The following is a 27,183-nucleotide window of genomic DNA, read 5'->3' as shown; positions in this document are numbered from 1 at the left end:
CAGTTTACTGCCTCACAAGTAGGATTTGTTCAAAAATTGAATAAAGGTTGCAGCATGAAAAAGACACTTCCCCATGTGTTCCTGACGGCTAGTAAATAAGGACTGAAACACAGTGTGAGTACAAGCTCTTTACTGAGTTTGGCAGGGCACAGTTTTCAAGGTTAGACAGTTTAATAGAGCCAGCGATGTAAAATAAAGGAAATTAAAAGAATAACATAAACAGCTGTGGTCAGCTACATTTTAAATACAATGAGGCAACAGAATAACTAGGCTACAATTTAACATGATAGAATAAGTGGACATGAGTCAGGAAACGTGTGAAATCATAAATTAAAAGTCTTTATAGATCGTTTTATAATATAGTATATAAAAACTATGTAGCTGTGTCAAGTATTTTATACCTAGTTTGTGTGTGTCTTTCTCACACGCATATAAACTGGCTATAAAAATACCTGATATATTATTGGAAGAGCCTCTCAGGAGGAATGTAGAACTCTGATGATGATCCCTATTTGGCTGACTCCTGCAGGGGTAAGAATGGGATCTGGGATCTGGAAGGGTTTTAGTTGAATAGAACATGACACATGGGCTGATTTACAATATTGAAGTGACTTGTTGACTGCTGTCTCTTTCCGGTTTTTATGGACCATTGGTCTAACCCAGTATGGCCATTCTTACGTTCTTATGATAAGTAAAGCTGGTAATGCTGCCTGGTAGTTAAGGTTGCTTGATACTTCCCATTATAAAACCCTGTTTTCAGTTACTTGTAACTTTACCAAACGTTAACCATTTGGGCTGAAGTTTTGCCTGCCAGGTCTCCGCCTCGGTCTGATTTTTTTATTTTTTAAGTTTCAGCAAAAATGGTTCTGCCATTTCTGAGAACAAGACTAGGGAAAAATACATTATTTTGCCCAGGTTAAAAAAATTCCTATAGCAGTTTCATTGAAAACCTTTAGCACCCCTGGGTTTTGTGGTAGGGGCCTGAAATTTGGCCTATTCTGGGGATGTGCATTTTTGCCGTTCCCTTGAAAAAATGCCAAATCTGACTAAATTACTAGCTTTTGAACAGTTTCAGTTTGCACATGCACAGTAGAGACATGTCAGAGTTTGGCAGCTAAATTCTTCGAAGATTCCATCTATACTGAGCGTGCTCCAGCCCATGGCTGCAGGGGCTGAGCAGGGTATTGCCTGCAATTGCTGCTCCTGACTGCTTTGGTCCTGGGCACAGGAATTGAGAGCAGGGAGATGGTTTCTATTGTACTTCCAATGCTCCCCATGCTGGCACTCAAGCAGTGTGGAGGAGAACACAGCTTGACTCAAATGCAGAAGATAAAAGAGGCAAATGGAGTGCAGGGCATAGCAGAGGTAGTAGTGGACAAGGACCATGGGGCAGTGGGGAGAGACTGGAACTGGGACCTGGAAGGAGAAGAAACTGGGTCTGGACTCAGAGGAGACTGGCACTGGCTGGACAGCTGTACCTGCTGTTTTAACAGAGGCCTGGGGGAAACACCAATGATAGCAAGATATTGAAATATAATTCCCAAAGCATTATCAATTCCCAAAACAGTTCCCTTACTGCTATATGTCTGATCCAGTGCACTAAATGCCCTAATAACAACTATGTGGGTGAAACCAGACACATTCTCACACAGAGAAATGATACAAGAGAAAAACACTCAGGGGCAAACACCTTTCACAAAACAGTCGCTGCATATCTGACCTCTCAGGGCTCGTCCTCAAAGGAAAGCTGCACAATACCTTCAAAAGATGCACCTGGGAACCTGAATTTATAACTTTGCTAGACACTAAAAATCATGGACTGAACAGAGACACTGGATTTATGGCTTATTACAACAATCTGTAACCTACTAACCCCACTTCTTTGTGCTATAACTGGAGAGTTGTTAACAGACCACTTCACCTTGAATGGTCTCTTATAATAAGTATTAAATACTTACACTAAAGAATCTGTTCCACCTTGTATTTAGCTGTGACACTCTGAGTACATTTCACAGAGCTGTGTAACTTGAAATCTCATCTCATTCACCAGCAGAAGGTGGTTCAATACAAGATATTGCCTCAACCACCTTGTCTCTCTTATGTGCCTAATAAGGCATTTCTAAATCTGAGCAATTAACATGAAGTTGAAATGACAGTGTTTAACGGTGCCTTTTTTGATTTCCTAGCACAATGAGTATAGACGATGACACCCAATGGCTTGAGTGGGTAACGAAGCAGTTTGAAAGCATCGCTGGGGAAGATAAAGAAATTGACTTGGAAGAATTCAAAACTGCTCTGAAAGTGAAAGAGGCAAGTTCTTTGGGGCTTGGGGGGAGTTTGGCTGATGATCTGCTGTGTTTCTGTTCAGATAGCCAGATGTGAGCTCAGACTAGAGATATTATTAGACTTTACCCTTTTGTCAGTAGTTAGTGCAAAACAATACTGGCAGATTAAAATGGGTCTGTGGTCTGTTGTTATCCTGTCTTCATTAGAAAAGTGAAGCTTAAAAATCGACTGGAGGGGCTAATGCAGAAGGGTTACAAAGAGCTTTGATCCACAGTACTCGTTATATATTGTCAGCAGGGATGGAAACCACAGGCGAAAGACTAGGGCTAAATCTTTACGTCTCAGTCTTTTTGTCTGACTAGTTTTTTTTATCATCACCATGATATTCAGCCCTTTCTAAGCCAAAATTTCCATTGATGTTAATGGAAGACTTCTGGCTTGGGTTTATAAGCAGTACCCCTTAAATGTTGATGAAAATATTTGTTCTCCTTTCTGTAGTCCTTCTTCGCTGAGAGGTTCTTTGCATTGTTTGATTCTGACGGGAGTGGAACCATTAGTTTAGATGAGTTACTCAAAGCCTTGAACCTTCTCATACATGGAGACGAAACAGACAAGCTAAGATTCCTCTTCCAGGTTTACGATGTAGATGGTAAGATTCTGAAGAATTTACTTACCCCCCCCTTGTCATTTGGATATCAATGCTGCCGTTCTCCTGAGCATGAGAGTGCTTCCGCCTTCTTAAAGATGGGTGGAGGGAACATGCCATTAGCATATATTTATACGAATCGGACCACTCAGCTGAAGCCCTTGTCTAATATTCTATAGCGTCAGCTTTGTCCTCTTCCAGCACAACATAGACGTCTCCTCCTGAATTAAATCAATCAGGCTGAGAAGTATCCGGAATGGACACTTCTAAACCATCTATCAAGCTCAACTTTGCCATCCGTGACTTTTCAATCTTCCCCATCTGTGATGAAGGTCTCAAAAATACCCTTAAAAGGCAGCAATTAAACTAGCTCCAATTGTAAGTTCTACCTCGGTATGTTCTTACCCTAGACAGGAGCCAAGCCGTTAGGGCTAGATTCACCAAGGGGACTTACACACCTCACTGCTGCGTTAGGCACCTAAGTCCAAACGTTAGCTCATCAGAGCTGCTGCCTAAGTCCCTATGTCCATTCGTAAAGGCCCCTCGGTCCCGCCATCTCTGTCATGGGGCACATGCGCAGCCACCTCAGTCCTGACACCGCCACGCAGCTCAGCACCTCACTCTCACCTCAGCCCCAGGGGGATTCTCGAACTAGGCCTTCCTTCATCTATCCTATCGCACTTGTGGGGCCTGATCGGGTCGTATGCTCAGAGACCCCCTTAGAGCACATCTAATGGATCAGAGCCCACACAGAATACAGCCAGGGCAGGTGGGTCCCACCCCCTTTTACTACATTGCCTGCAGCACTCACCAGGACGTGGGAGACCCAGACTCGAATCCTCACTCTGCTAGAGGCAGAGCAGGGATTTGAACCCAGATCTGCCACCTCCCAGCTGAGTACTCTCACCACTGGATTATGGGGTGACTCCCTCCCAATCTGTCTTGTTGGAGCTGTTCCACTCTGTATAAATAATTAAATATGAATTGGGCCAGAGAGAGAGGGTCTGCCTATGCCACAATCAGAGGTGTGACAGTGGCATGCATAGCCATCCCCATCAATAGCAGTGAAGCCGTGGCTGCACGGGCTGTACAAGTCCATGCAGGACCCTGGATGTGTATTCAGGTGGCTAGCCCATGCTGCCAGAGCATCATTATTATTGTTATTGGCGCAAGCTATGTGAAAGCTAGCTTGGGGATGTCTACACACGCTGCAGTCACACCTCTGATTTCGGTACACAGAGAAAGAGATTCATTAACGGGCTGATTGCACCCATGACTATTTTAATTATTTCTACACAGTATTTAAACACACTCAGTGAAGAACAAGTACAGTCAAAGACAATAAAAAGTATTTTGTTAACAAAAAATATTTGTTCGCAGATATTATTCATAGTGAATGGTTTGATCAAAACCACAGGGGCAGGTTTGAAGCTAGGGATCTGACTCCAAAACATACCTGCCGCAACTTGAAATTTGCAAAAAGGTTTAGTTTTGAGGGTCATGCTTTTTTTTGTTTGGTCTAGTATTGAAATTCTGGTACATGTGAAATGTTGGTTTATGTACAGGCTAGGAAAAGTGAAAACATCAGCAAAATAAACGTCCCAGTTCTGCCCTGCCAGTATTTTCTGCTCTGACCTAATTGAGCTTAAAGGATTTGCCACAAAACTAAGAACCAAATCACTTTCCAAGCTAATTTGACTTTACATTTTGCAGCCAGTTAAGCATGTCTGTGTGGATTTCATAATGGTGAACGTTGTCAATCAAAATTGGAATTCACACACTCAAAATAGTTGTTTCATGTAGATCACTCACTACTTAATCTAAATTAAACCAATTTTTTCCCTAATATATCAACAATTAGCCAACCTTACCCTCGGGGCACAATTTCCCAATGAAAATCCTGAGTTCAAGGAAGGAAGCCTGTTTCTGTATCCAAGGGGAAGATAAAACTAAAAGCACCCAGGGTTTTCATAAACCGGTTCACTAGCTGTTGTATATCCTTTTGTTGTCTTGGTAACACAGGAGCAAATGTGTTATTACTTTAATCTGTGTCAGATGTAAATTCTTGCTCACCGTAGGCAGTGGTTCCATTGACCCAGATGAACTGCGCACAGTCCTGAAATCATGTCTGAAGGAGAGCGCAATATCCTTGCCAGAGGAGAAACTGGATGACCTCACGCTGGCTCTTTTTGAGTCAGCCGACAAAGACAACAGTGGCTCCATCACTTTTGAGGAACTCAGGGAGGAACTCGAACGCTTTCCAGAGGTCATGGAGAACTTAACCATAAGGTATTTTATCCCTAGTATAATGGTTTCGACAGGCCCCTCTGGGTTCCTAATCAGCGCTGTATATTAGAACTCCATTTTCCTTGTTAGCACCTTGTTCTTCCCCGATTTCACAGGCTCCTTCAATATCATTATTTATGCTCACAGCGGCCTACCCGTGGATGGGTGCTTTTTATTTTTTCCCTTTGCGATGAAGTGTCCCTCTTCCACGAATCTACCAAACCCTTCCCCATTGGGAGAGCACGAGGCCTGGGATCCCGTCCAAGGCCTGGGGGTGATTTTTGAGAAACAGCACACTTAAAGGAAGCTGCATCCCTTCTGTCCACAGCGGGGTTGCTTGAACAGTCTCATGGCAAGATGCCCTCCGAGCTGTACTCCAGCTACAGAGACTTGGTCTGCTTGAGTCTACTGCTGGCAGCTGCCATCTAGCTGGGAGCTGGCATGTTTTTCTGACACTCGCTTACAGATGCCCAGTGTGAGAAACCGGACACCAGTTTCCGTGCTGCGCCAGTGCTGGACTAACAATCAGAACAGAGCAGTGATGTTTAAAAATGAAAGGCCTAAGATCTTGCGAGGTGCTGTGAGCATTCCCTGATGAAATGAAGAGCACGATAGCACCTCAGAAATGCTGCTTGCCGTGTGCTTTGAAATGCTCTTCCTGGAGGAGAAGAGGCCAGGAGTGAGTCTTGCCACGTGAACCATCAGAATGTGAAAGGGAGTAAAATAGTGCAGTGTTCTAGACATTACACATCACAATTGACTCTCCTCCTAATCTGTACAATTAAAGGCTCACCGAGAGCCGAGGGTAGCAGTATCTTTCAGGATGGTTCCCCTCTATCAATGGATTCTTTAGTGGAGATGCCTTCAGAATGTGAGGAGCCCCAGGGGATACCTCTCACTCTTATTTCCATAAGGCGAATCTCCTGCTTCCACCTAATCAGCATTAAGTGAGGGACGTTGACCCTTCTCTGGCATTGTGGAATGATGTAGGCACATCATCTCCACCTATTTGGTGTCCTCCGGTTAGTGGCTTCCAGCTGCGTTTCCACTTTCTGTGCTTCAAGAAGTTGGGACTTCAGGGTGCCTCCAGCTGTCCATTTATTGTAGGGTCCCACTTCCCACCTTTGTGGCCATTCTAGCCCACGGGAAGGAGGGTTTGTGTTCCAGTAACTTTATCCAAATCCTCCTCCACCAATCCTGATTCATCTAGGAGCCAGTAGTGCACTGCATGAGCAGAGCAGCCCAGGGGACGTTCCAGTCGGTAAACCAAGAGCTCAGGCCAAATGCACCCAGCGTTTATACTGCTTTTACTGCTCTCAATCCATCCAGAGGGTCCCAGAGGTATGATATGCTCAAGGTGGTGCAAAGGAGGAAGACCAGCACCAACATGTGGGGGCATGGAGTCATCAGCATCATCTTGGCAAATCCCAAAGGGACATGGCCTTCTTGCAAATCTAGTGCCACCCGGATCGATCTCTGGCAAGATGTTTAAGGTGGTCTGATTGCCAGTGCTGGAGAGAAACCGAATATACAATCTTGTTGTGCCACTGAAGCTTTTGGTGCCCCCTTGGTCACCGGCTGTGTAGCAGCATTCCTTGGTACATACACGCTGGAATTCGTTGGTCTTCCATTCTAATAATATGTCCATACCAGCCAAGCCGCTGAAACCGCTGATGGAGGTGGTTGCTGGGTTTGGCTTTGAATATCCTTGTTGCTGAGCTTGTCCTGCCATTTGACATGGAGCAGGAGCCAACGAGAATTGAACACGTCAATCTGGTGATCTTCAGCCCTCCTCTGCGCCCATGTTTCGTGTCCATACAGCAGAGTTGGTGTAACTGGGCTTCTGTAGATCGGCAGCTTTGTAGCAAACGGGATGTCACGACTGCCCCGCCAAGGCCGCTGAAGGGCCCCAAACGTGGCAGCCGCTGCTGCTCTACAAGCGTCCACATCTTACAAGCCTCGTCCAGCCCTGTCTGGGACACTGCCCAGGTATTTGACAGCTGCCCCCTGCTCGATGACCCATCCGGATGGGTTACTATCGTGCTGGTTGTAAGCTGGAGCCGGAGGCTGTTTGATGGTATGGCCAGTGACTTAGTTTTATATGGATTATATGGAGGTGTAAAGTCTGGGGGCAGGGAGTGCTGGTTGGGAAAGGAGCTCGCCACGGGCAGAGGTATGCACTGATTCAGGGGCCTGCACTGGCAGGAACGCTATCGGCAGTCGAAACTCAAAGGAGGGCATCCTGCATCTGCTGTCACGGGCACCCCTGGGAGTTCCCCTTGGAGAGTGGGTGCAGGGCCACCTCCTCCCCCACCTTTCCCAGTGCTCTTCTCGCAGCTGCAGAGCGCGGGAGCCGGTTGCTTTGTAACAAACCTCTTCCCTTCGTGTTCCCTCCCTTTCCAACAGTGCCGCGAACTGGCTAAAGCCCCCGACAGCCGAACGGAAGAGCCACACGCCGCGCTACTTAACCCCAGCCTACTGGCACAACAACAGGAGCAAACTGCTCTTCATGGGCGGCTACCTGTGCCTGAATACCCTCCTCTTCACCTTGGCTGCTCTGCGGCACGCGCCTCTCGGGGGCTGGGTCATGGTGGCGAAAGGCTGCGGGCAGTGTCTGAACTTCAACTGCACATTCCTTGGGGTGAGTCCTGCGCCTCTCCCGGCAGAGGGGGACGGTCACACTGTGGGAGGGTTCGTGCGTGAATCAGGGGTCACAAGGGGCTGAGGGTAGTGCTTGCGTGGCAGGCGCTCTAGAAGAGTGACGCACGGAATCGTAGAAATGTGGGGCTGGAAGGGACCCGGAGAGGTCATCGGGTCCAGCCCTCTGCACTGAGGCAGGACCAAGCAGACCTAGACCAGCCCTGACAGGTGTTTGTCCAAATTGTTCTTAGAAACCTCCAGTGACGGGGATTCCACCACCGCCCTTGGGAGCCTAATCCAGAGTTTAACTACCCTTATGGTTAGAAAGTTTTTCCTACTATTCAACCTACATCTTCCTGGCTGCAGATTAAGCCCATTACTTCTTGTCCTGCCTTCAGTGGCCATGGAGAACAATTGATCATTGTCCTCTTTAGAACAGCCCTTAATGTATTTGCAGACTGTTCTCAGATCTCCCTTCAGACTTCTTTTCTCAAGCCTAAACATGCCCAGTTTTGTTAACCTTTCCTCACAGGTCAGGTTTTCTAAACTGTTGATCATTTTGGTTGCTTTCCTCTGGACTCTCTCCAATTTGTCCACATCCTTCCTTGTATGTGGTGCCCAGAGGGGGATGCGGTACTCCGGCTGAGGCCTCACAAGGGCTGAGTAGAGAAGGGACAATCACCTCCCGTGTCTTACATATGACACTCTTGTAAATACATCCCAGAACGATATTAGTCTTTTTTGCAACTGCATCACATCGTTGACGCATATTCAATCTGTGATCCACTGTAACCCCCAGATTCTTTCCAGCAGTACTACCACCTGGCCAGTTATTCCCTTCCACCCCACCTGCACTCAGGAAAGAGAATTTCTAAGGGAGAGAGGATTCTTGCCGTAATGTTTGCTTTTTCTATGGGGCATGCAGCAGTTTTGCTTTGCTTCTGTTCAAAAGGGCAAATGTGGGCAATCATTAAGACAAGTACTTTGCCTTTATTGAATTTCATCTTGTTGATTTCAGACTAATTCTCCAATTTGTCAAGGTTGTTTTGAATTCTAATCCTGACCTCCAAAGAGCTTGAAGCCCCTCCCAACTTGGTGTCATCCACAAATTGTATAAGCCTAATCTCTACTCCATTATCCAAGTTATGAATGAAAATATTGACTCGTACCAGACGCAGGACAGACCCTGCAGGACTGCATTCTCGCTACTCCGACAACACTTCAGTTGGAAGAATCATAAGGCATGTCCACACTGGAACTGTAGGCATCATTTCCAGTTTGTGTAGAGCCGTGCTAACGCTAAGGTCTGGTCTACACTGGGGGGGGGGATCGATCTAAGAAACGTAACTTCAGCTACTAGACTAGCGTAGCTGAAGTCGATGTATCTTAGATTGACTTAGAATCACTTACTTCGCATCCTTGCAGCGCGGGATCGACGGCCGCCGCTCCCCTGTCGACTCTGCTTCCGCCCCTCGCCACGGTGGAGTTCCGGAGTCGACGGCAGAGCGATCGGGGATCGATCCGGCGGGTAGTGTAGACGTACCCTAATGGAGCTAAAAATAGAGCCCTAGGTACATCCTCGGGGCAGCTGCATGGTGTCAGGGAAGGCTAGCTGCCCCGAGGACGTACCTAGGGGTGTCCTGCCACCTCTACAGTTGTGGCTACACTACTATTTTAAGCGCGCTAGCTCGACCAAAGCTAGCATGGTACGTCTACCCAAGCCGGGAATTACTCCGCCAGCTCCTCTGTAGACATGCCCCAAGTTGCCATGGAACTCACTGGGCCGGCCAAACTGCTCTTTGCCATGGCAGGAAATGGAATGCGTGGTCGTGTCACTTGCTGGGGAATCAGACCTTTGAAGTTAAAAATAAAAAGTTAAAGACTAACAAACAGGAAGAAGGATATGAGCTCTGCGAGAGCAAGTAAAACCAGGACTGGCCTCGCCCCAGAGCAGCCAGCACACAGACATCCCTCTGGTCTTCTTTAGCTGTTACTCAAAGGTCAAGAGGGGTAGGATGGCCTCACGAGAAGAGCACTGGGCTGGAACTCAGGAGAGTTGGGTTCAAGTCCTGACTGTGACCCTGGGCCAGTCTTTTTACATCTCTGGGCCTTGGTTTGCCCTTCTGTCCTGTCAGGATGATGTTACTCGCTCACCTTAGCAAAGAGCTTTGAAGTAAGTGTGTTGGGTGGAGTTAGAGGCTATGATGCACGGAGGTCAGACCTGGTCCCTTCTGGCCTTAAACTCTATGGCTCTGTGTCCTGATGGAAAGGGCTGTAACAGCGAGGCGTGACTATCCCTGTCGTCCGGTTTTCAAAGGTGCTCATGCTGCGCCGTTGCCTGACGTGGTTGCGAGCTACCTGGGTTGCGAAAGTTTTCCCACTAGACCAAAACGTCATCTTCCACCAGCTCGTGGGGTATGTGGTGGGGGCACTCTCAGCAGTTCACACCGGAGCACATGTGGGGAACTTTGGTGAGTAGTAAACCCTCTGCTTGCCCATACCCCCATGCAATAATTCTACGATTCTTTTCTTTGAAATACGCTTTGCTCATGCAACCATTCTTCTAACGTACGCTGCAAATCTAAAGAGGAAAAACCATCAATTATTAAAATGGAAAATGGCAACTCCTCTTTAACTCTAAAGAACATCAGCTACTAAAAAACCAAGGATTGAAATCTACATTAAATACAGACTTGATAAAGCAGCACCCTCTGGGGAGGGGGGAATGGGCACATGAAGGACCAGCCAGCAGGGTGCAGACAAACCTCTTCATTGTTCTCCAGGGTCTGAACTTTTATTTAACGAAAAAGTTGGTCTCTATGTGTTATGGCTGCAAAGAAACCGTTCAAAACATGACTCACGGATAACCAGTGTAGCCTTGTTCTACCTGAATTAAAGAGATCCTGAGACAATAGCTCTGATACGGGGAACTGTCCTGAGTGTAATTGACGTAGCAACGTCTGCCTGAGTCTGCAGAGAGCCTAAAACAATAGCTCTGAGGTGTGATTTGCCCTGGTCATTTTGGATATCAATAATAAAGCTTCTTTAAATGTCAGCCTTTTTAACTATTTAACAGCACATCAAAGGATGTAAGAAAAGAGAGGAAGAATTGTAAAGCTTGCTCCAGCATGTCCTGAAGTAGAGGGGGGTTCTAAGGACTATCCGGGGGAGGGCATAGGGGGCATAGAAGATATATACATTTAACAAGAGCAGGCCTTTAATGAGATACGGTGAGACTGAAGGAACAAAATTGATTCCATATTCCTAAAGGGGTGGGGTCAGCTTTCAAAAGTTTGGGGAGCAATGGATTTAAGGCAGGTCTCGCTTGTAAGATCAGCTCAGCATTTTAATTTCACTCTTCCCATTGCTAATAATTGTGTAAGGTTTCAACTAAGGTAGAAGTGTATGTGAGACAGGAAGGGATTGGAGCTGTACGTAATCCACTGGTTCATTGTGCGTTATCCCCCTCTAGTGGCTTCCCCTGATATGAGGTTAAGAGCTTTCTACTGTTACCAGCTAATGGAGTTTCTCTTTAGCTCAAGTGCTCAAGGTTTTGGGTTCAGTCCCTGCTGACAACCCATGTTTGGAGCAAGTTGTGGAATATGATCGTGCTTTAGGACAAATCAGTCAAAAATCCTGACTTCAACTTCCTCTGATTTATAAGGGCACCCCTGAGGTACTTTGTGGGAGAGTGGGGTGTAGGTTTTTTTTTTCATAAACAATATATTTTATTAATAAATACAAAGAAAGGAGACATGATTGTGACTGGAATGCTGGCTCCAAGACATTGGAGAGAAAACAGGTTTAGTGCCATGGGGTCCCAGGACCACAACCCAGTAAGGCAAAGGATTGTTTTGTATTCCATTGCCCTCCAAGCTCTTTTTGGTCATAGAAGGGTTAATATTCCTCTATGGGAGACCTGGGTACATGGGCCCTTGTTGTTGTCATCATTCTGTATCTCTGAGTTACACTGCATCCGAGGTGTGCGTGGCATTTTACAGACAAATCAACAGATCAGGGACCGCAGCTCCGAGGAGTTCATGGCCACGTTGGGACGCCCAGTATCCCCTTGTTGATCCCGTACTCCTTGTGGAAAGCGCTAATCCCCGTGGCCGCTGCTGCTCCGCAGCCCCACGTTTCTCTGTGTTTAGTCAGGCTGACGCAGACCCGAGATCGCCCCGCGCTTTGGGAATATCTGTTCACCACTCGGCCCGGGATTGGCTGGGTTCACGGGAGCGCCTCCATCACTGGGATTGCACTGCAGCTGCTCATCTGCGTGATGCTCGTGTGCTCCAGCACCTTTGTCCGGAAGAGCGGCCATTTTGAGGTACTCCCCAGCTGCACCTGCAAGTGGGGTTTGGTTTTGCTTGTTCCCCTTCGTTACAGCGCAGTCATATATGCCCCAGTGTCTCCCATTCGGCATCCCATTTCTGCCAGGGTCATTGTCATGCATTTCTTTCCACAGCGATTCCAGTCGCAGCACGATGATAACGTGTTAGTCCCTCTCCGTGCGGAACTGAGTAAACTGGTAGCTGATCTTAGAGGTTCATTTAACTGCATCCCATGCAGCCAAATTCCTACGTAGAAAGACAGCAGGAAAAACCTGCTCACAAAGGCAGGGGGTGGGTGGGGGACAAAGCACTTTAATGGGTTAAGAAATAAAACCTAGCAATTCAGACAAACTCAGGTAATTACATCCCTCTCAAGGCCAAGTTAAGAACTCTCATCCAGTGACGCTTCTCCCACTGCATGGGGGTGGTTAGTGCGGGAATTGCTCCTTGTCTGCAAAGCCGCCCAATGCAGATGGGCGTTCAGTGCTTAAGGGGCTTGCAAGGGCTTTGATTTACTCTGTATCTGGCACCAACTTGCTGTGCACCACAACCAGATCTTCACAGAGCCCTGCTCAGACTCTCCGTCTGAGAAGCACGGCCCCCAGTACCACAGAGGTAGGGTGCCCTCTCTTCCAGGGGGGCCTGTGTGATAACATGGTCCCTAGGCTTATTTGCCTTTTCAGGTGAAATGGAGGAATATTGAGACTTGCAATAGGGCCTCAGTTACTCCTCTCAGTTACACCTGTATAAATCCAGGGGCCTCTTGGGGCAGGTTCTGACCTAGGTTACTCTTGTGTTGGCCAGGAATGGCAACCGGAGGTTCCCCATTGACACCAGTATAACGGAGAGCTACATTTGGCCCCCCCCCTACTGCTAAGAATGACTGGTTTTCCAGACCTGTCCACTGCCGTTGTTGGCTGGGCTGGAAAACCGAGTTGGAGCTTACTGTATCTGGTGCCTAGAAATAACGATGGAAAGAAATGATGGAAAACTAGTGACACTTTACCTGAACTACAGCCACAGTTGGGCTTCATCTTTTGTCACCACTGCCCTCATTAGTCTCTCTTACTGTTCATCACCTACGACAGGCCAGTATCCCCAGTGATCCGTTATTGTTGTGACCTGCAGGTCTTCTACTGGACTCATCTGTCCTACATCTCCATCTGGGCTTTGTTAGTCCTTCATGGGCCTAATTTTTGGAAGTGGTTTGTGGTTCCTGGATTTCTGTTCGTGGTGGAGAAGACAATTGGCATTGCTGTGTCACGCATCGGGGGGCTGTACATTGTGGAAATCAACCTCCTGCCATCAAAGGTTTGTTCCCAAAGTGATCCAAGGACACCCACTTCTGGGAATACGTTTTAAAAATACTGCTGGGGCTGGGGGGAGATGTGAAATAAAGAATTGGAAATTGAGCTTACGAGGGTCTATTCCTAGCTCTGCTGCTGACTTGCTGCATGACCTGGGGGAAGTCGCTTCACCCCTCTTTGCCTCACTTTCCTATTCCCTAAAATGGGAATAAAAATCCTGGCCCCACTTCACAGCAGCGCTTTTGGCATTTGTAAAGTGCTTGGCGATTCTGGTGAAAAGCACTGTATAACAACAACTATTCTTATGTGACCCAGGGGAAAAGGAAGGAAAAGTGAGACAAAAGAGGTATTAAAAAGACAAACTCAGATGATTGTCTACTGCAGGGGTAGGCAACCTATGGCATGCGTACCGAAGGCGGCATGCGAGCTGATTTTCAGTGGTACTCACACTGCCTGGGTTCTGGCCACCGGTCCGGGGGGCTCTGCATTTTAATTTAATTTTAAATGAAGCTTCTTAAACATTTTAAAAACCTTATTTACTTGACATACAACAATAGTTTAGTTCTATATTATAGACTTATAGAAAGAGACCTTCTAAAAACGTTACAATGTATGACTGGCACGCGGAACCTTAAATTAGAGTGAATCAATGAAGACTCGGCACACCACTTCTGAAAGGTTGCCGACCCCCGGTCTACTGTGTATTATGGCCGCGTGCTGGAATGGCAGCATCCCATAGACTCATGGAAATTAGAAATGGCAATGCTCAAATAGGGAGGCAGTGTGGCATAGTAGGTAAAGCACCAGCATGGAACTCAGGAGATTCGGATTCAATTCCTGTCTCTATTCGCCAGACATTGGGCAAGTTTCTGTGCCTCAGTTTCTCCTCTGTAACATGTGGCTACGGATCCTCTTTGTAAAGTGATCTGAGATCTGCCGCTAAGAGCTAGGGGTTATTATTCTTTCAGCTGGTGCAAGAGTGGTCCTTATGTTATGTAGCCCAGAGCATTAATTGATCTATTTTAAGTGTCTAAAGAGTTGCCCCCCACCCCTTCTTTTGCTGCACAAGCCAATGTGAAAAGCACAACAAATGGCACAGAATCATGGTTTAGTATTTGGCCAGTCAAGACATTCTCTTGAGCTGCATCTTGACTTGTCTGATAACGAAACAATCTGTGTGATGCAATCCTCTGTCAGCATTAATAGGGCCTTTTCAGCAAACATTGACACAAAGGCCAGTGCCTGGGCACCCATTCCGAGAGGCCTCTCCATGGAAGCAGGCTTGGAGCAGATATAGGTCACATCTCTGCAGTTGAGAGGGCCTGGCTGTGCCAACAGAGAGGTAGCTAGACATCTGCATGCTGTAAAATATGCCCACAATTATTTGCATGCTCAAAACTGCAGGCACAAAATTGGAGGCAGTTGTGCTCTGGAGAAGCTATGTCAGTGGAAAAGGCTTAGAATAACGTACAGTCTGCAGGGTTTTCCTGTGTGCAGAGAGATTCTTTACCTCTCGGCTTTTCATTTCAATCAAGGTGACTCATCTTGTGATTAAGAGACCACAGTTTTTCCACTACAAGCCTGGAGACTACGTTTACCTGAATATCCCAGCGATTGCGAAGTACGAGTGGCATCCTTTCACCATTAGCAGCGCTCCTGAACAACAAGGTATGTGGTTATACTGGACACCAGAACTGCGCCATTTTGCTATTTAATCGGAATGGTTACTTACAAAAAGGCTAGAATGATAAAATAGCAGATAGAGACCATTTGGTATGGTGCAGCAAGAGTTTGCAGCACACGGGCTACATTTGAAGCAACTGATTCAATATCCAAGAATCATTTAATTAGGCGCTCTAGCTGTGGCATGCCGAGAAGCAGGTGTGTTGTTGTTTTTTTAAATCACATGAGAAAGGAAGCTCTTTGCCAGCCTGGTGTCTGGTTTCCCGGTGCTGAGCTGGGACTTGTATTCCACCTCATCTTCTTCGCCCAGCAGACGCGAGCTCCACACTTCTGGAAGGAGAAGCAGACGGGCATAACTTCACAGCAGCTGCCTCTGACCTCTGCTTCCCCTGTCCCTGCTAAAAGGGAACATTTCCACCTGCCCTGCAGCTCTGCCCTTCCCCCTTGGGTGGAATCATGGGAAATGTGGCTTCTCTGAGCAAAATCAAAGACAAAACAACTGTCTCCTCCAAATCACTTATTTCCCTGCAATTAGCGAAACGCTGCTGTGTATTCCGTGCTCAGAAAGGGGCTGACTATCTTAGGGATAACATGTATCATCTGATGGACAGATCCTGCGACTCCAGCTGGTATATTGGATGACTGACCTAATTGAAATGGCCAGAACGTTTATTTGGTTAGCTTTCCTTAGTGTCCTTGTTACTCCCTCTGGTGTGTCTGAAAGCCTGGAATTCAGCCTTAATTTAAATGTTGGGCCAAAATCTGTTCTCCATGAAGTCCAGGGTAACTGCACTGGACTTCATAGAAATTCCTCTAGATTTTCACTGGTGTAACTGAGACAAGAACTTGGCCTGTTGATTTAAAAATGTATCACTCTGCTTCTTGCCTGGAGAAAGTTTCAGTCCAGCTGTATGATTCCCTCATCAGAATATTTATACAAGGCTCTTTCTTATTTCACCGTCGTCTGCCTTCATTTCACAGATACCATCTGGCTGCATATAAGATCACGAGGACAATGGACCAACAGACTCTATGAATATGTCAGGTGGCTTGAACCACTCAGCCAGGAGCCCAGACAGCTAATGAGAAATCTAAGAAAGCAGAGGTACCACAAATGGACCCAGGTTTGTCATGGACGGGGATTATTTTTATGAATCACTTTTTGTAGTTTAAAATAGGAGTGCCTTTAGTTTGCTTTTCTGTGAAATGCGTTAGGGTACCATAGTGCCTGCTGCTGCCACTAGGCAGTGCCAATTGGGGATGGGAGAGGGACCCTGCCTGTATTTATCCTGGCACATTGCCCTGTGCGAAGGCTGTTCATTTCTTCCTGTTGAGGACACCCAAACAAGTACGAATATTCTGTTGCTACAAGGAACCTAAAAGCCCGTTGCTTGTGGAATCAGAAATGTCTGGGTTTCTCAGGCTGATGTCCTAGTATCAGACATACAGAGGGCTCTGCTAGCTCATTAAAACATGCCACAGAGTTCAGTATCGGATGCTTCACCTGGGACAGTCACCGCTCTGTTTCGGATTGGAATTGTGTGTCTTCCTGTAGAGTTATTCCTACTTCCTGTTTCTCAAACAGCCTGTGTGCTGTAGGTCCGATCTGGGCTTCTGGGTACAGATAAGAAGTGTGCAACAGAGGGATAGGGCTGTAAAGCATTTCCGGGCTGAGGTTGGAGTCCCCCACACTGCTCTCTCATGGGGATTTTCTATCTATTCTTTATGGGTTTGCTGATTTTCCCTAATCGAAAATAAAAACCATCAAGATGGAAAGTGAATTACATGCTCGTGGTGACTGGAAAGCAGCACAGTGATACTGAAACCTGAAACAAACAGACCAGGCCATTATCTGAAAGGCCTAATAATAATCCCTTGCTCTTATACAGTGCTTCTTCATCAGCAGATAGCGCAGTGCATTACAAAGGAGGGCAGTACCATTCTCCCCATTTTGCAGAAGGGGAAACAGAGGCACAGTGGCATGAAGTGACTTGCCCAAGATCACCCACCAGGCCAGTGGCAGAGCTGGGCACAGAGCCCAGGTCTCCAGCATCCCAGTCCAGTGCTCTAGCCGTTAGGAAACACTCCCTCTAGAAAAAATAAGACAGACCCTAGGCTGATGCAAATCTGCAGAGCTCCACTGACTTGAATGGAGCTACACCAGTTTACAGGAGCTAAGGATCTGGTTCTATATCTCACTGCTGTCCAATCCTCACGACATTCTGCTGCCCACGTGGCATCAGATTTGTGCATGGAAGAAAAGCAGGAAGATCTGTGTCCTGGACGTTGTCCCCTGTAATATGGGTAGTAAGAAAGGAGGTAAGAATGCCCAACAATTTCATATCTAGTTACAGTTCATGAAATTGTTGGGCATTCTTACCTCCTTTCTCACGAGCACATGGCCCAACACATTTTTTAACCCTCATTAGATTTGCTTTCTGCCCTGGGGCCTAAGCAGAGAAGCCCTGGATGGATCAAATAGCTCCTTTCAATAAAGAGAAGAAAGTTTCATCTAGCTCAGTGACATGGCTCACAGTGTTTTCTTTGAATTTGGTTCTAGGGACATCTTTTCCGCTCATCCGGTTCGGAGGCGTCCGTAGCCACCAGTAAGGATGAAACAATTGAACTGACGTCTTACAAAGCCGCCAGGTACCCTGACCCTGAACCTGCTGACATCACCCTCACCAGAAGGGATGAAGAAGAGAGCCTACACGCCAGAGAAGTAAAGGCCGTTCATTTGTTGGCTAGACAACTTACCATTGATTACATGTTTCCAGGGCTACTGGGTTCAGGGGGCTCTGCATCAGCCCCATCTGGGCTGCGTCTGGATGGCATGAATGAGCCCTTTTAGGAAAGGCGTCGATGAGTAAGAGGAGAGGACCGTGTAAATGCTGGCCACTGGGGGACTGGTCAAACCTTTCCACCAAATTTTTTTTTTTTGATAGAAAATTGGGGTTTTGACTTAAAATTTTTTTTGCTAAAATTATCTGTTTTGGTTGAAAATTTTTATTTTACATTGAAAAACTGGATATCCAAAAAATCCCGTGTCTTTGGTTTTTGGCCACAAAAAGTAAAACGGTTGATGTGGAATTGCCTCCTGGGGGGGTTACAGTTTGGGTGTCTCGTATCCCCATTCTCCACTCTGGGCTGGGTTCCATAGCCAGACTACAGCTATCATGCACTGTCATGTGATGGCTCAGCAAGAGGGGAAACCACGGTGCATCCTGGGTGATGTAGTCCAAGTTGTACTGAGTGGTAGGTAAGGCTCCAAGCCTGCAACCCTACACATGTTTAATTTTAAGCATCTGACTATTCCCATTGACTTCAGTGTGACTTTTTATGTGTTTACTGTTAAAACACATACATACGTGTGATCTGGATGAAGGCCCAAATCATGAAATCTCTGATGGGTGGACACATACAATTCCCATTGACATTCACCTTTTGTCCTTTGTAGAGAAAATACACAGGAAGACACTAGATGATGTTTGTGCTTTTTATCAGTGTTTGCTACTGTGGCTTAATAATGAATTTCTTATTGTGAATTTTAGAAAAGATTCCTCTACAAAGCTGAAATGTGTAGTAATACAGTAGTCCCTAGTGGACCAGTTTAGACAGACAAGGAATAGAAAGGAAGTTGCTTTAAAATCAGCAAAGATTCACATTCTCTTTTTGAAGGGGAAAAAAAAGCAAAATTAGATATAACTCATACTAATGTTAGGAAGTTGGAGAACCCCGTTTACTGGCTTTTATCATCTGATATGAAAAGCTGTCAGGATATTGATTCTGTCACAGCGGAAGGAGTAGTCATTACAGATAAAGAATTTATATGCACCATTTTTAATGAGTTTCTCTCCCTGTTGCTGTTGAACTATTATCTTTTCTCTCCGTTAGCAGAGAACCTCCTACCATTGTCAATCTGATCAAAATTCTTGTACATCTCTTATTCCCTCCCAGGCCCTACTCACGCATGATTTGTGGGAATTTGAATAATTACATTTTTGAATCAACCTTTGATTCAATTACAATCTGGATAATTTACACAGACATCTTGGGTGAGATTTAATGCCTTTGAAAATCTTCCCCCTAAACTTATGGGCCTTTCCATTTTGGATAATGATAATTTTTATTAACGTGAACTGTAAATGGAAAACCTTTACTTTATGTTGCCCCTCTCTGAAGAATGGGTATATGGCCACCTACCTTGAAAGTGACTCTTGCAGTGCTAAAATCATATTGTGTTTGACTTATTCCTGGTGCAATGAGTAGGTCAGGAATGATATAACCCAGATGAATGTCTCCGCCAATCTGGAAAAACTGGAAAGAAGTCGATAAGTATGACCGGGAGATCTATGGGTGACTTTAATACTCAGAGTAAGGGTGACTTTAATGCTCAAGATGGAATACATTCTGAAAACAATGTCATCTGCTTGACTATTGGTAACATTTTGTTTTCTTGACGTAACAGGTTTCTGCCAAGCTGAGTGAGAATCACAGAGTTTGTAATATCAAGGTAAGCGTCTCCTTTGCATGGATGGTTAAAGCGCCTCCCCTGCAGTTGGCTCTGGGCAAACAGACCCCAGAGCCAGTTGCAGGATCATTGACTCATAGACTTGAAGGTCAGAAGGGACCATCATGATCATCTAGTCTGGCCTCCTGCACATCACAGGCCACAGAACTTCACCCACTCACTCCTGCTATAGACCCCTAACCTCTGGCTGAGTTACTGAAGTCCTCCAATCATGGTTTAAAGACTTCAAGTTACAGAGAATCCACCATTTACACTAGTTTAAACCTACAAGTGACCCATGACCCAAGGTTAAAACCCCCCACGGCTCTGCCAATCTGACCTGGGAGAAAATTCCTTCCCGACCCCAAATATGCTGATCAGTTAGACCCTGAGCACGTGGGCAAGACCCACCAGCCAACAGGGCAGTAGGACTCGGGCCTGTAAGTCCTTTCTGTTGTAAGTAGTCCTTACGTGCGCAGGCAGTGCCACTCCGGGGCTAAAGTAAATCTCATTCCCTCAGGTTCCCCTCCTTGTTCACCTGACTATGGGCCCCACCATCCCTAGACATTGTGGTGCCGTGGGTGGGGAGGGGGGCTGCGCCCAAGGTCTGTTGGGGGCAGGAGTGGGCTTGGGGGGAAGGGAGGAAACCGCCCCCCAGCATGAGCCGGCAGCACGGAGCAGGCTGGGGCCGGGTCGCTCCACTTCCTGCCGCCCGGTGAGTGCAAGGCGCACCCGACCCCGACCCCTGCTGCAGTCCTCAGGGGAAGGGGTGGAGTGGGGGTGGGGCTGGGGCAGAGCAGGGGTGGGGGCTTTGGGGAAGAGGGGGTAGGGGCAGAGCAGGGGCGGGGGCTTTGGGGAAGAGGGGGTAGGGGCAGAGCAGGGGTGGGGGCTTTGGGGAAGAGGGGGGTAGGGGCAGAGCAGGGGCGGGGGCAGATTTCCTGGCTGGCTGGCCGCTGGAGCAGCACGCAGCTGCGTAGGGCACCAGGAAAATTGGGGCAATTTGATGCCCCAGATTTCCTGGTGCCCTTCGCAGTTGCATAGTTTGCGTATGGGTAAGGACGGCTCTGGTGTGGGGTGTGGCTGGGCTGGTGCCAGAGCACTTTCCTGGCCCTGCGTCTACACCAAACAGAGAAAGCGCAGCTGTTTCTGGCTGAAAAGTCAACCTAACAATTGCTTTGCAATGTTTCGAGTTGATTGTTTTCTCCCTGAATTTTTGGGCAGGTGGAGAACCCACCAGAAAGCTTCTTGTGTCCATCTTTTCTGCCGGCAATGCTGAGCTGAAGTGATATTAAATCTCACAGTTACAGCTCTGTTAGCTCATGTGATGCAGCCAGACTGGACGCAGCCTAAACCGCCAGGCTGGAAAGAAAAGAAATAATTAAAACGACTGAAACATTTTTCAGAAAAAAATCCTGGGCCGGATCCCAAGCGGGTGTAAAACAGCGAAGCTGCGCCGGAGCCCACGGCGTTACAATGATGGGCTGAGCTCCCCGACTTGCCTACCTTCCACGAAGGTGCAGGAGCACAATGGCCAGGATTGTCAGACAGGGTTAGCACCCACGTCAACGCCAGGCTTTCACAGCAATCTCAGCTCTCAGCTAGGCCCTCAAAGAAATGACCCCGTTGGGAGCAGAGCACTTGCCTTGTGGTTCATAGAGTCATCCACTTCCGTTAAAGGCAGAGAAGCTCCATTAAGATGCTGATCTTCAATCCTGAATCCCCTATTGAGCTCAGGGGGGGTTTTGGCTGTGCAAAGAACGCAGGGTGAGACCCTAGGCTGTTACCTGTCCCCCTGCCAGTGCAGGGTTATTTTAGATAAAAAAAAAATGAGAAGCGTCTCTGTGAAACTGAAGTAAATGTATCTTGTGTGGCTCCAAACTGCAGCCTTTCTTCTCTCTTAGTGCTATATTGACGGCCCCTATGGGACACCTACGCGAAGGATCTTCACCTCGGAACATGCTGTGCTGGTAGGCGCTGGAATCGGCATTACTCCCTTTGCCTCTATCTTGCAGAGCATCATGTACAGGTTGGCATTGTACCTCCTTAAGGCTTTGTAAGTAGAATAAATACTAACCCACGGAGGCGGAATTTTTCTTCCATTGCCAAATAACAGCCACGCAGTGATTTCAAGATTCATGCTACGGGTTACGTTCAGGGTCAGTTCTTTTCTAGCTGATCTAGATCTCATCGCCATATTAGCTGGACACTATTCCTGGTTCTCCCACTGGACTGCTGGGTGAACTTTTACAAGTCACCTCTGCCTCGGTGCCTCAGTTTCCCCATCTGTAAAATGAGGATAATGATCTGATGTCCTTTGGAAAGCGCTTTGAGATCTGTGGGCGAACAATGCTATGTAAGAGCTAGGTATTGTTAGCTGAGGGGTTTACTATAATTGACTGGATTTTAACCTCACAAGCGCCCTGCTGAGGTAGGGAACTGCTATTATCTCCATTTTGCAGATGGGAACTGAGGCCCAGCATAGATCAAATGACTCGCCTGAGGTCAGACACAAAGGTTGTGGCTGAGCCAGTGATCTCTCCACTAGATCGTCCTTTCTGCCTGACATTAAGGACTTTGTCCTTACAGGTGGGTAAAAAGATGTTCCTAAAACCAAATTCATCCTTCCAAACGGACAGACACTACACTGAAGATTGACACCCAAACAGAAAGTTTGCAAAGAAGCTGGATAAGGATATTTTCTAGAGCTGGTCAAAAAAGGTGAACACTAGAAAAAAATTGTTGAAATTTAGAATTTTGGAAAAACGTGGCCCAGCTCTAATGACTTTCTAATGAGAGTTTTCACTCCTGAGAGCGGGGGGCGCAGGGGTGTGTGCTAAAGAGCTGACATGACAGTGCTTGTTATCACACGTGGGTTGTGTTGCATTCTTCTAGGTATCGCATGAGAAAACCAAACGATCCCCGCTGTGGCTATTCCTGGGGTGAGAGCCTCAAGGATGATGAAATGAAGCTTAGGAAGGTGAGCGCCTACTTATAAGGATAACTCAAAGCTTCCCATCGACGACCTGAGACTGCTGGTAGTAAATATCTGACGGAAATCCTGTGAGCTGCTCTGTGCACAGGGCTCCTGGGCAGAGCAACTTCCCGGATCAGGGCCCAACGTTATGTTGTCCGAGGGTCGGCTGGCTTACCAACGTCTAACCACTGCACCAGCTTTTGAAATGCAATAGTAGCTACGTTTTGCTGCAGAAACTGTATCTCAGGGCTTGTCTACACTAGAAGCGCTGCATCGGTGCAGCTGCTGTAGCAGGTCTAGTAAAGACGCTCTAGGCTGATGGGAGAGAGCTCTCTCGTCAGCATAATAAATCCACCTCCGCGAGAGATGGTAGCTATGTCATAGCCTTGTCCATATTGGTGCTTAGGTCGGTGCAACTTACGTTGCTGGGGGCGGGGGGTGGCTTATTCACACCTCTGAGTGATGTAAGTTTATACCAAAGTTAGTGGTAGTGTAGACCTGGCCTCAGGCTGAGACTTATAATGCCCCATTTAAGTCAAGAGGGGCTAATGTACTTTTGGAAGCGCTGCAGTTGATTATAACAGGGATGTCAACAGATTCATAATGAAACCATTGGCACCTATGTCGTAACTGTAACAATAATGTGAGAGGTATAAACCACCCAATCATTTATAGGGTTTTGGGTTCTTCGATGCACTTCTGCCAAGAGGTCTCCAGACCCTTGTCCTGCACTCAGGGACATCCTTCTAAATAATAAATGCACAAACACCACTCCCCTAGAGCTATGTTCACGGCATACAGACAGAGGCATTATATAGAAACATAAAATACTCTTTCTGGAAGAACAACAAGGAGTCTGGTGGCACCTTAAAGACTAACCGATTTATTTGGGCATAAGCTTTTGTGGGTAAAAACCTCACTTAAGTTTGGTTTTTACCCACGAAAGCTTATGACCAAATAAATCGGTTAGTCTTTAAGGTACCACCAGACTCCTTGTTGTTTTTGTAGATACAGACTAACACAGCTACCCCCTGATACTTGATATCATTCTGGAAGGTTACAATGTAACATAACTTTATTTCTTAGAATCCAGAACAGAGAGAGACAAAGCAGGCTGCTCCCTAAGGCAGAGAGGACAGTTTACCCCACCTTGCTCTAGGCTGGTTGTTTGCAGACTGACTGCTGCTCCCAGATTGCATGCCTCCCTATAGACCCCTCGTGCCTGCAAGCAGTAGCAGGGAAACCCCTGAAAATTAAAAACTATAGTTTACAATTTTAATACAGGTTTGAATACTCCACGCCCCCAGGCAATGGGTCTGACCTCAGCTGGCATAAGTTGGCATAGCCCCAGTAGAGTAAGTGAAGCTACATTGATTTGCTCAGGCTGAACTGGCCCAATCTGTGGGACTCTGGAGCTGCGTGCTAACCATCCTGCTCCTTCACCAGATCCCAGGGCGATGAACATGGTATAAAGGCCCAGGCAGAGACAGAATTAGAACCTGGCTCTGTCCCAAGCCTGTCTGTCCCTTGTCTATTGTGACCGAGAGCCGCTGGGGACTGGGGCCTTGTCGCTTTGCCAGTCTGGGGGCTCTAAAAGGTACAAACACCAACAGGTCAACTGATTCATAGTTTGGTATGAAACGGTGTGGCTCCCTAGCACCAAAGCCAAGATCGTGCTTTCAGGTTGACTTCATCTGGATCAACCGAGACCAGAAGTCCTTTGAGTGGTTTGTCAGCCTGCTCACTAAGCTGGAAATGGACCAGGCTGATGAGGAACCGGAAGGTAAGCGGAAGCCAAGCGGCTCTAGTGAATCCCCCCCTCACCCATTCCGATGGGCGTGTGTGAATGCTATTGACCTCAGCCCCGCAGCAGAGAGCAAGTGTCTTTAGTGACACAGTAGAACGTTGCATTGTCCCTATTGTCATGTGATAGGCCCATCTGCAAATACAGGAAAAGAGGCAGCTGGAGGAGGGGGGGATTTGTGCGCTGCAACCGTTGTGTCCCAATCCTGGGTCCATCAAAGCCCACTGAGGCTACGCTCCACAGGCTCTCGGCGGGTCCTTACAAGGGGGGCACTCCTGGGCCAGACTTAAGTGTGGCCCAGCTACCCTTGGTCTGAAGGCTGCCACCGCACTTCTTCCCCTGCTTGGACTGCCCCGATCCTGGCAGGAGAACTCTGTGCGAAGGGTTGGGTGGGACGCCTCAGTGCCTTGGGCACCGGCACCAAATAATCCTGCTTTGCTACTTCGTGCGATAGCTGCTGCGGCTCTTCTGATAACGTGTCCCGACCACAGGCAGTCCACACTTCCAGAGGCAGCACCGTCTCGCCACGAGCAACATGAGGAAGATACAGTGGGGGGGGGGGTCTGTGAATTGGTGGGAAACTCTCCTCCCTGGAGGAGGGGGCCTAGAACATCGGGCTGGTGTATAGACCAAAAGAGAGTCTGTCCGGTTGAAGTGACATGTTGTTCCATCTATTTTCCCAGGGACGGGTGGTCTCCTAGCTGGGGTTTTGGTGGCAATGTGTTTTGAGCCTGCCTCGGTCAGTAATTCTGCATTAACAAACTGAACTGCAGATGCTCAGCTGTCACTTTGCTTTTCCCTTAAACGTACAGGCCGTTTTCTAGAGATGCACATGTACATGACTGCAGCGCTTAGTAAGAACGACATGAAGGCTATTGGTCTGCAGATGGCTTTAGATCTGCTTGCTAAGAAGGAAAAGAAAGACTCTATCACAGGACTCAGGACCAGAACTCAACCAGGCCGCCCCGACTGGAGCAAGGTAACGATCCTTGAAACCCAATTAACAAACTGCTTCTGCGGGCACCCACCACAAGCACCCTGAGCAGGGTAATGCTGGAGTAACTCCAGAGTAGTCAGTGGGGTGTGTGTATTTACAATGGTGTCAGTGTGGTCAGTCTGGCACTCCGGGCCCAACCTCTGCCTCCTCAACCAGGCAGGTTCCTCTTAGAGTCAACGGGAGCTTTGCTTGAGCACGGAGCTGAAAACGATGCTTGAGGAGTCAGGGTTTCTGGTGGCTTTTCAAGTGGGAACTCTATGGGACTTCTTTGATGGAAGCTTCAAGTTTCATGTCTACTGTTTAAGGCTACATTACATCATCACCTTATCCATGCCCCGGAAACAAGCCACCCTCCCTAGCAATTGTTAACGGCCACCCATGAAAAGAACCTCCCTAGGTGGTGCTTTGTATCACCTGCTTAGCTTTGTGGTGGAAGAGAGCTAGTGAACCAAGGGCATGTTAATGGTGTTCACACGAGCTGTTAAAACAGACCTCACCGTGTTCTTTTCTTCTCTCTGCTTTCGTTCCGTGTCAGGTGTTCCACAAGATGGCAGAGGAAAATAAAGGGAAAGTCCAAGTCTTCTTCTGCGGGTCTCCAGCTCTTGCCAAGGTAGTCAAGGCTCACTGTGAACACTTCAACTTCAGATTTTTCAAAGAAAATTTTTAATAATCTCTTTCTGTCCGTCGCTGCCTTTCTCCATAGCCTGGAGAGAGGTGTTTAGCATTCCCTTCCTGCAGGTGATTTAAAGGGTAGTGTAGGTGTTTGCTTCTGTAATTGCTGGCGCATGCATCGTACTTACAAGAGAGTTTTCTTTACCTTCCTCTCTGATTGTATGTGGGGAAATGTACTGTGTTTGCCCAAAGCGTGGTCTAAACATGCTCTATAAATAAAGCATGTTTGTGTTCAGCCGAACCTGCTGTCTAGCATCTCCAGCTGAGTCCCAGTCTGAGCAAAACCAATCACTTCGGCTTCTCTGATGTGCGTGCTGTGCAACTGGGGTAGGAGGCCCCCATCATGAAGAATAAAGCTCCCATTTTGGGGAGGAAATGTGGAAACTTTAAGGGGAGGGTGGGTCAGCACCAATTCTAGGAGTTTACTGCCCCTTGATAGCTATGGACAGACCTTCATAAAGGACTAGGGACATAGGAATTGCCAGGGTGGATCAGCCCAGTTCTCCATCCAGTCTGGTATCCCACCTCAGGCAGTGGTCGGGGCCAGATGCTTCAGAGGAAGGTGCAAGAAACCCCCAAGGGAGTAATTATGGAGTAACCTGCTCGCAGAGTAAGTTTCATCCTGATCCCTGTCATTTAAAAGTTAGGCTGTGCCCTGATGCTTGAGCGTTTGTGTCCCTTGCAAATTAGTACCTGGGGGTTAAAGCGGGATAGTTTTATTTGACTCTGACTCAGTCTGGCTCTGTGGAGTCAAAATATTTACCAGCACCTAAAGTTCTGTGAGGCAACCTAGTGAGATTGTCGGCTTACAGCAGAGACGGGGCAAGCCATAAAATACACATCCAGAGTCCAAGTGCCCCAGTTTGGGGATTTTCAGTGCCAGGGTTTTGATTCCGCCTGGGAACAAAATTCAGATCTTTATCAGGGTTTGGCTTCTGAGCCCCCAGAGGTGCAGGGTCCAGGGCTCTGGCCTATCTCAGTTGGCTGATAAGAAACATTACAAGAAAATAAACCCACTGGCCAGATTCTCTGTAGCGGAGAGCGGTG

The 27,183-nt window shown here is 47.3% G+C and overlaps 1 protein-coding gene across 1 annotated transcript; it reads left to right on the top strand.

The window, feature by feature from the left end:
* Positions 1 to 26,374, top strand: NOX5 (NADPH oxidase 5). Its single transcript, XM_008170509.4, has 17 exons — positions 1 to 114; positions 2,187 to 2,310; positions 2,785 to 2,935; positions 5,011 to 5,221; positions 7,625 to 7,859; positions 10,176 to 10,329; positions 12,010 to 12,185; positions 13,318 to 13,500; positions 15,032 to 15,164; positions 16,161 to 16,303; positions 17,740 to 17,901; positions 19,648 to 19,692; positions 21,591 to 21,715; positions 22,582 to 22,666; positions 24,347 to 24,446; positions 25,280 to 25,446; positions 26,000 to 26,374. The coding sequence occupies exons 2-17, from the start codon at positions 2,191 to 2,193 to the stop codon at positions 26,129 to 26,131; spliced, it is 2,322 nt and encodes a 773-aa protein (XP_008168731.3). The 5' UTR covers positions 1 to 114; positions 2,187 to 2,190; the 3' UTR covers positions 26,132 to 26,374.
* Positions 26,375 to 27,183: the final 809 nt, after the last annotated feature.

Source organism: Chrysemys picta, chromosome 10 (genome assembly GCF_011386835.1).
Source record: "Chrysemys picta bellii isolate R12L10 chromosome 10, ASM1138683v2, whole genome shotgun sequence".
In the NCBI taxonomy this organism is placed as follows: domain Eukaryota; kingdom Metazoa; phylum Chordata; order Testudines; family Emydidae; genus Chrysemys; species Chrysemys picta.
This window is presented reverse-complemented; position numbering and strand designations above follow the sequence as displayed.

What these genes read in the sequence shown, in the direction of transcription:
- NOX5 (XM_008170509.4), top strand. Translation starts at nt 2,191, where the DNA reads ATGAGTATAGACGATGACACCCAATGGCTTGAGTGGGTAACGAAGCAG. An exon ending in GGAAGAGCGGCCATTTTGAG is followed by an intron (nt 12,186 to 13,317) that starts GTACTCCCCAGC and finishes TGTGACCTGCAG; the next exon opens with GTCTTCTACTGGACTCATCT. An exon ending in TTGCAGAGCATCATGTACAG is followed by an intron (nt 21,716 to 22,581) that starts GTTGGCATTGTA and finishes GCATTCTTCTAG; the next exon opens with GTATCGCATGAGAAAACCAA.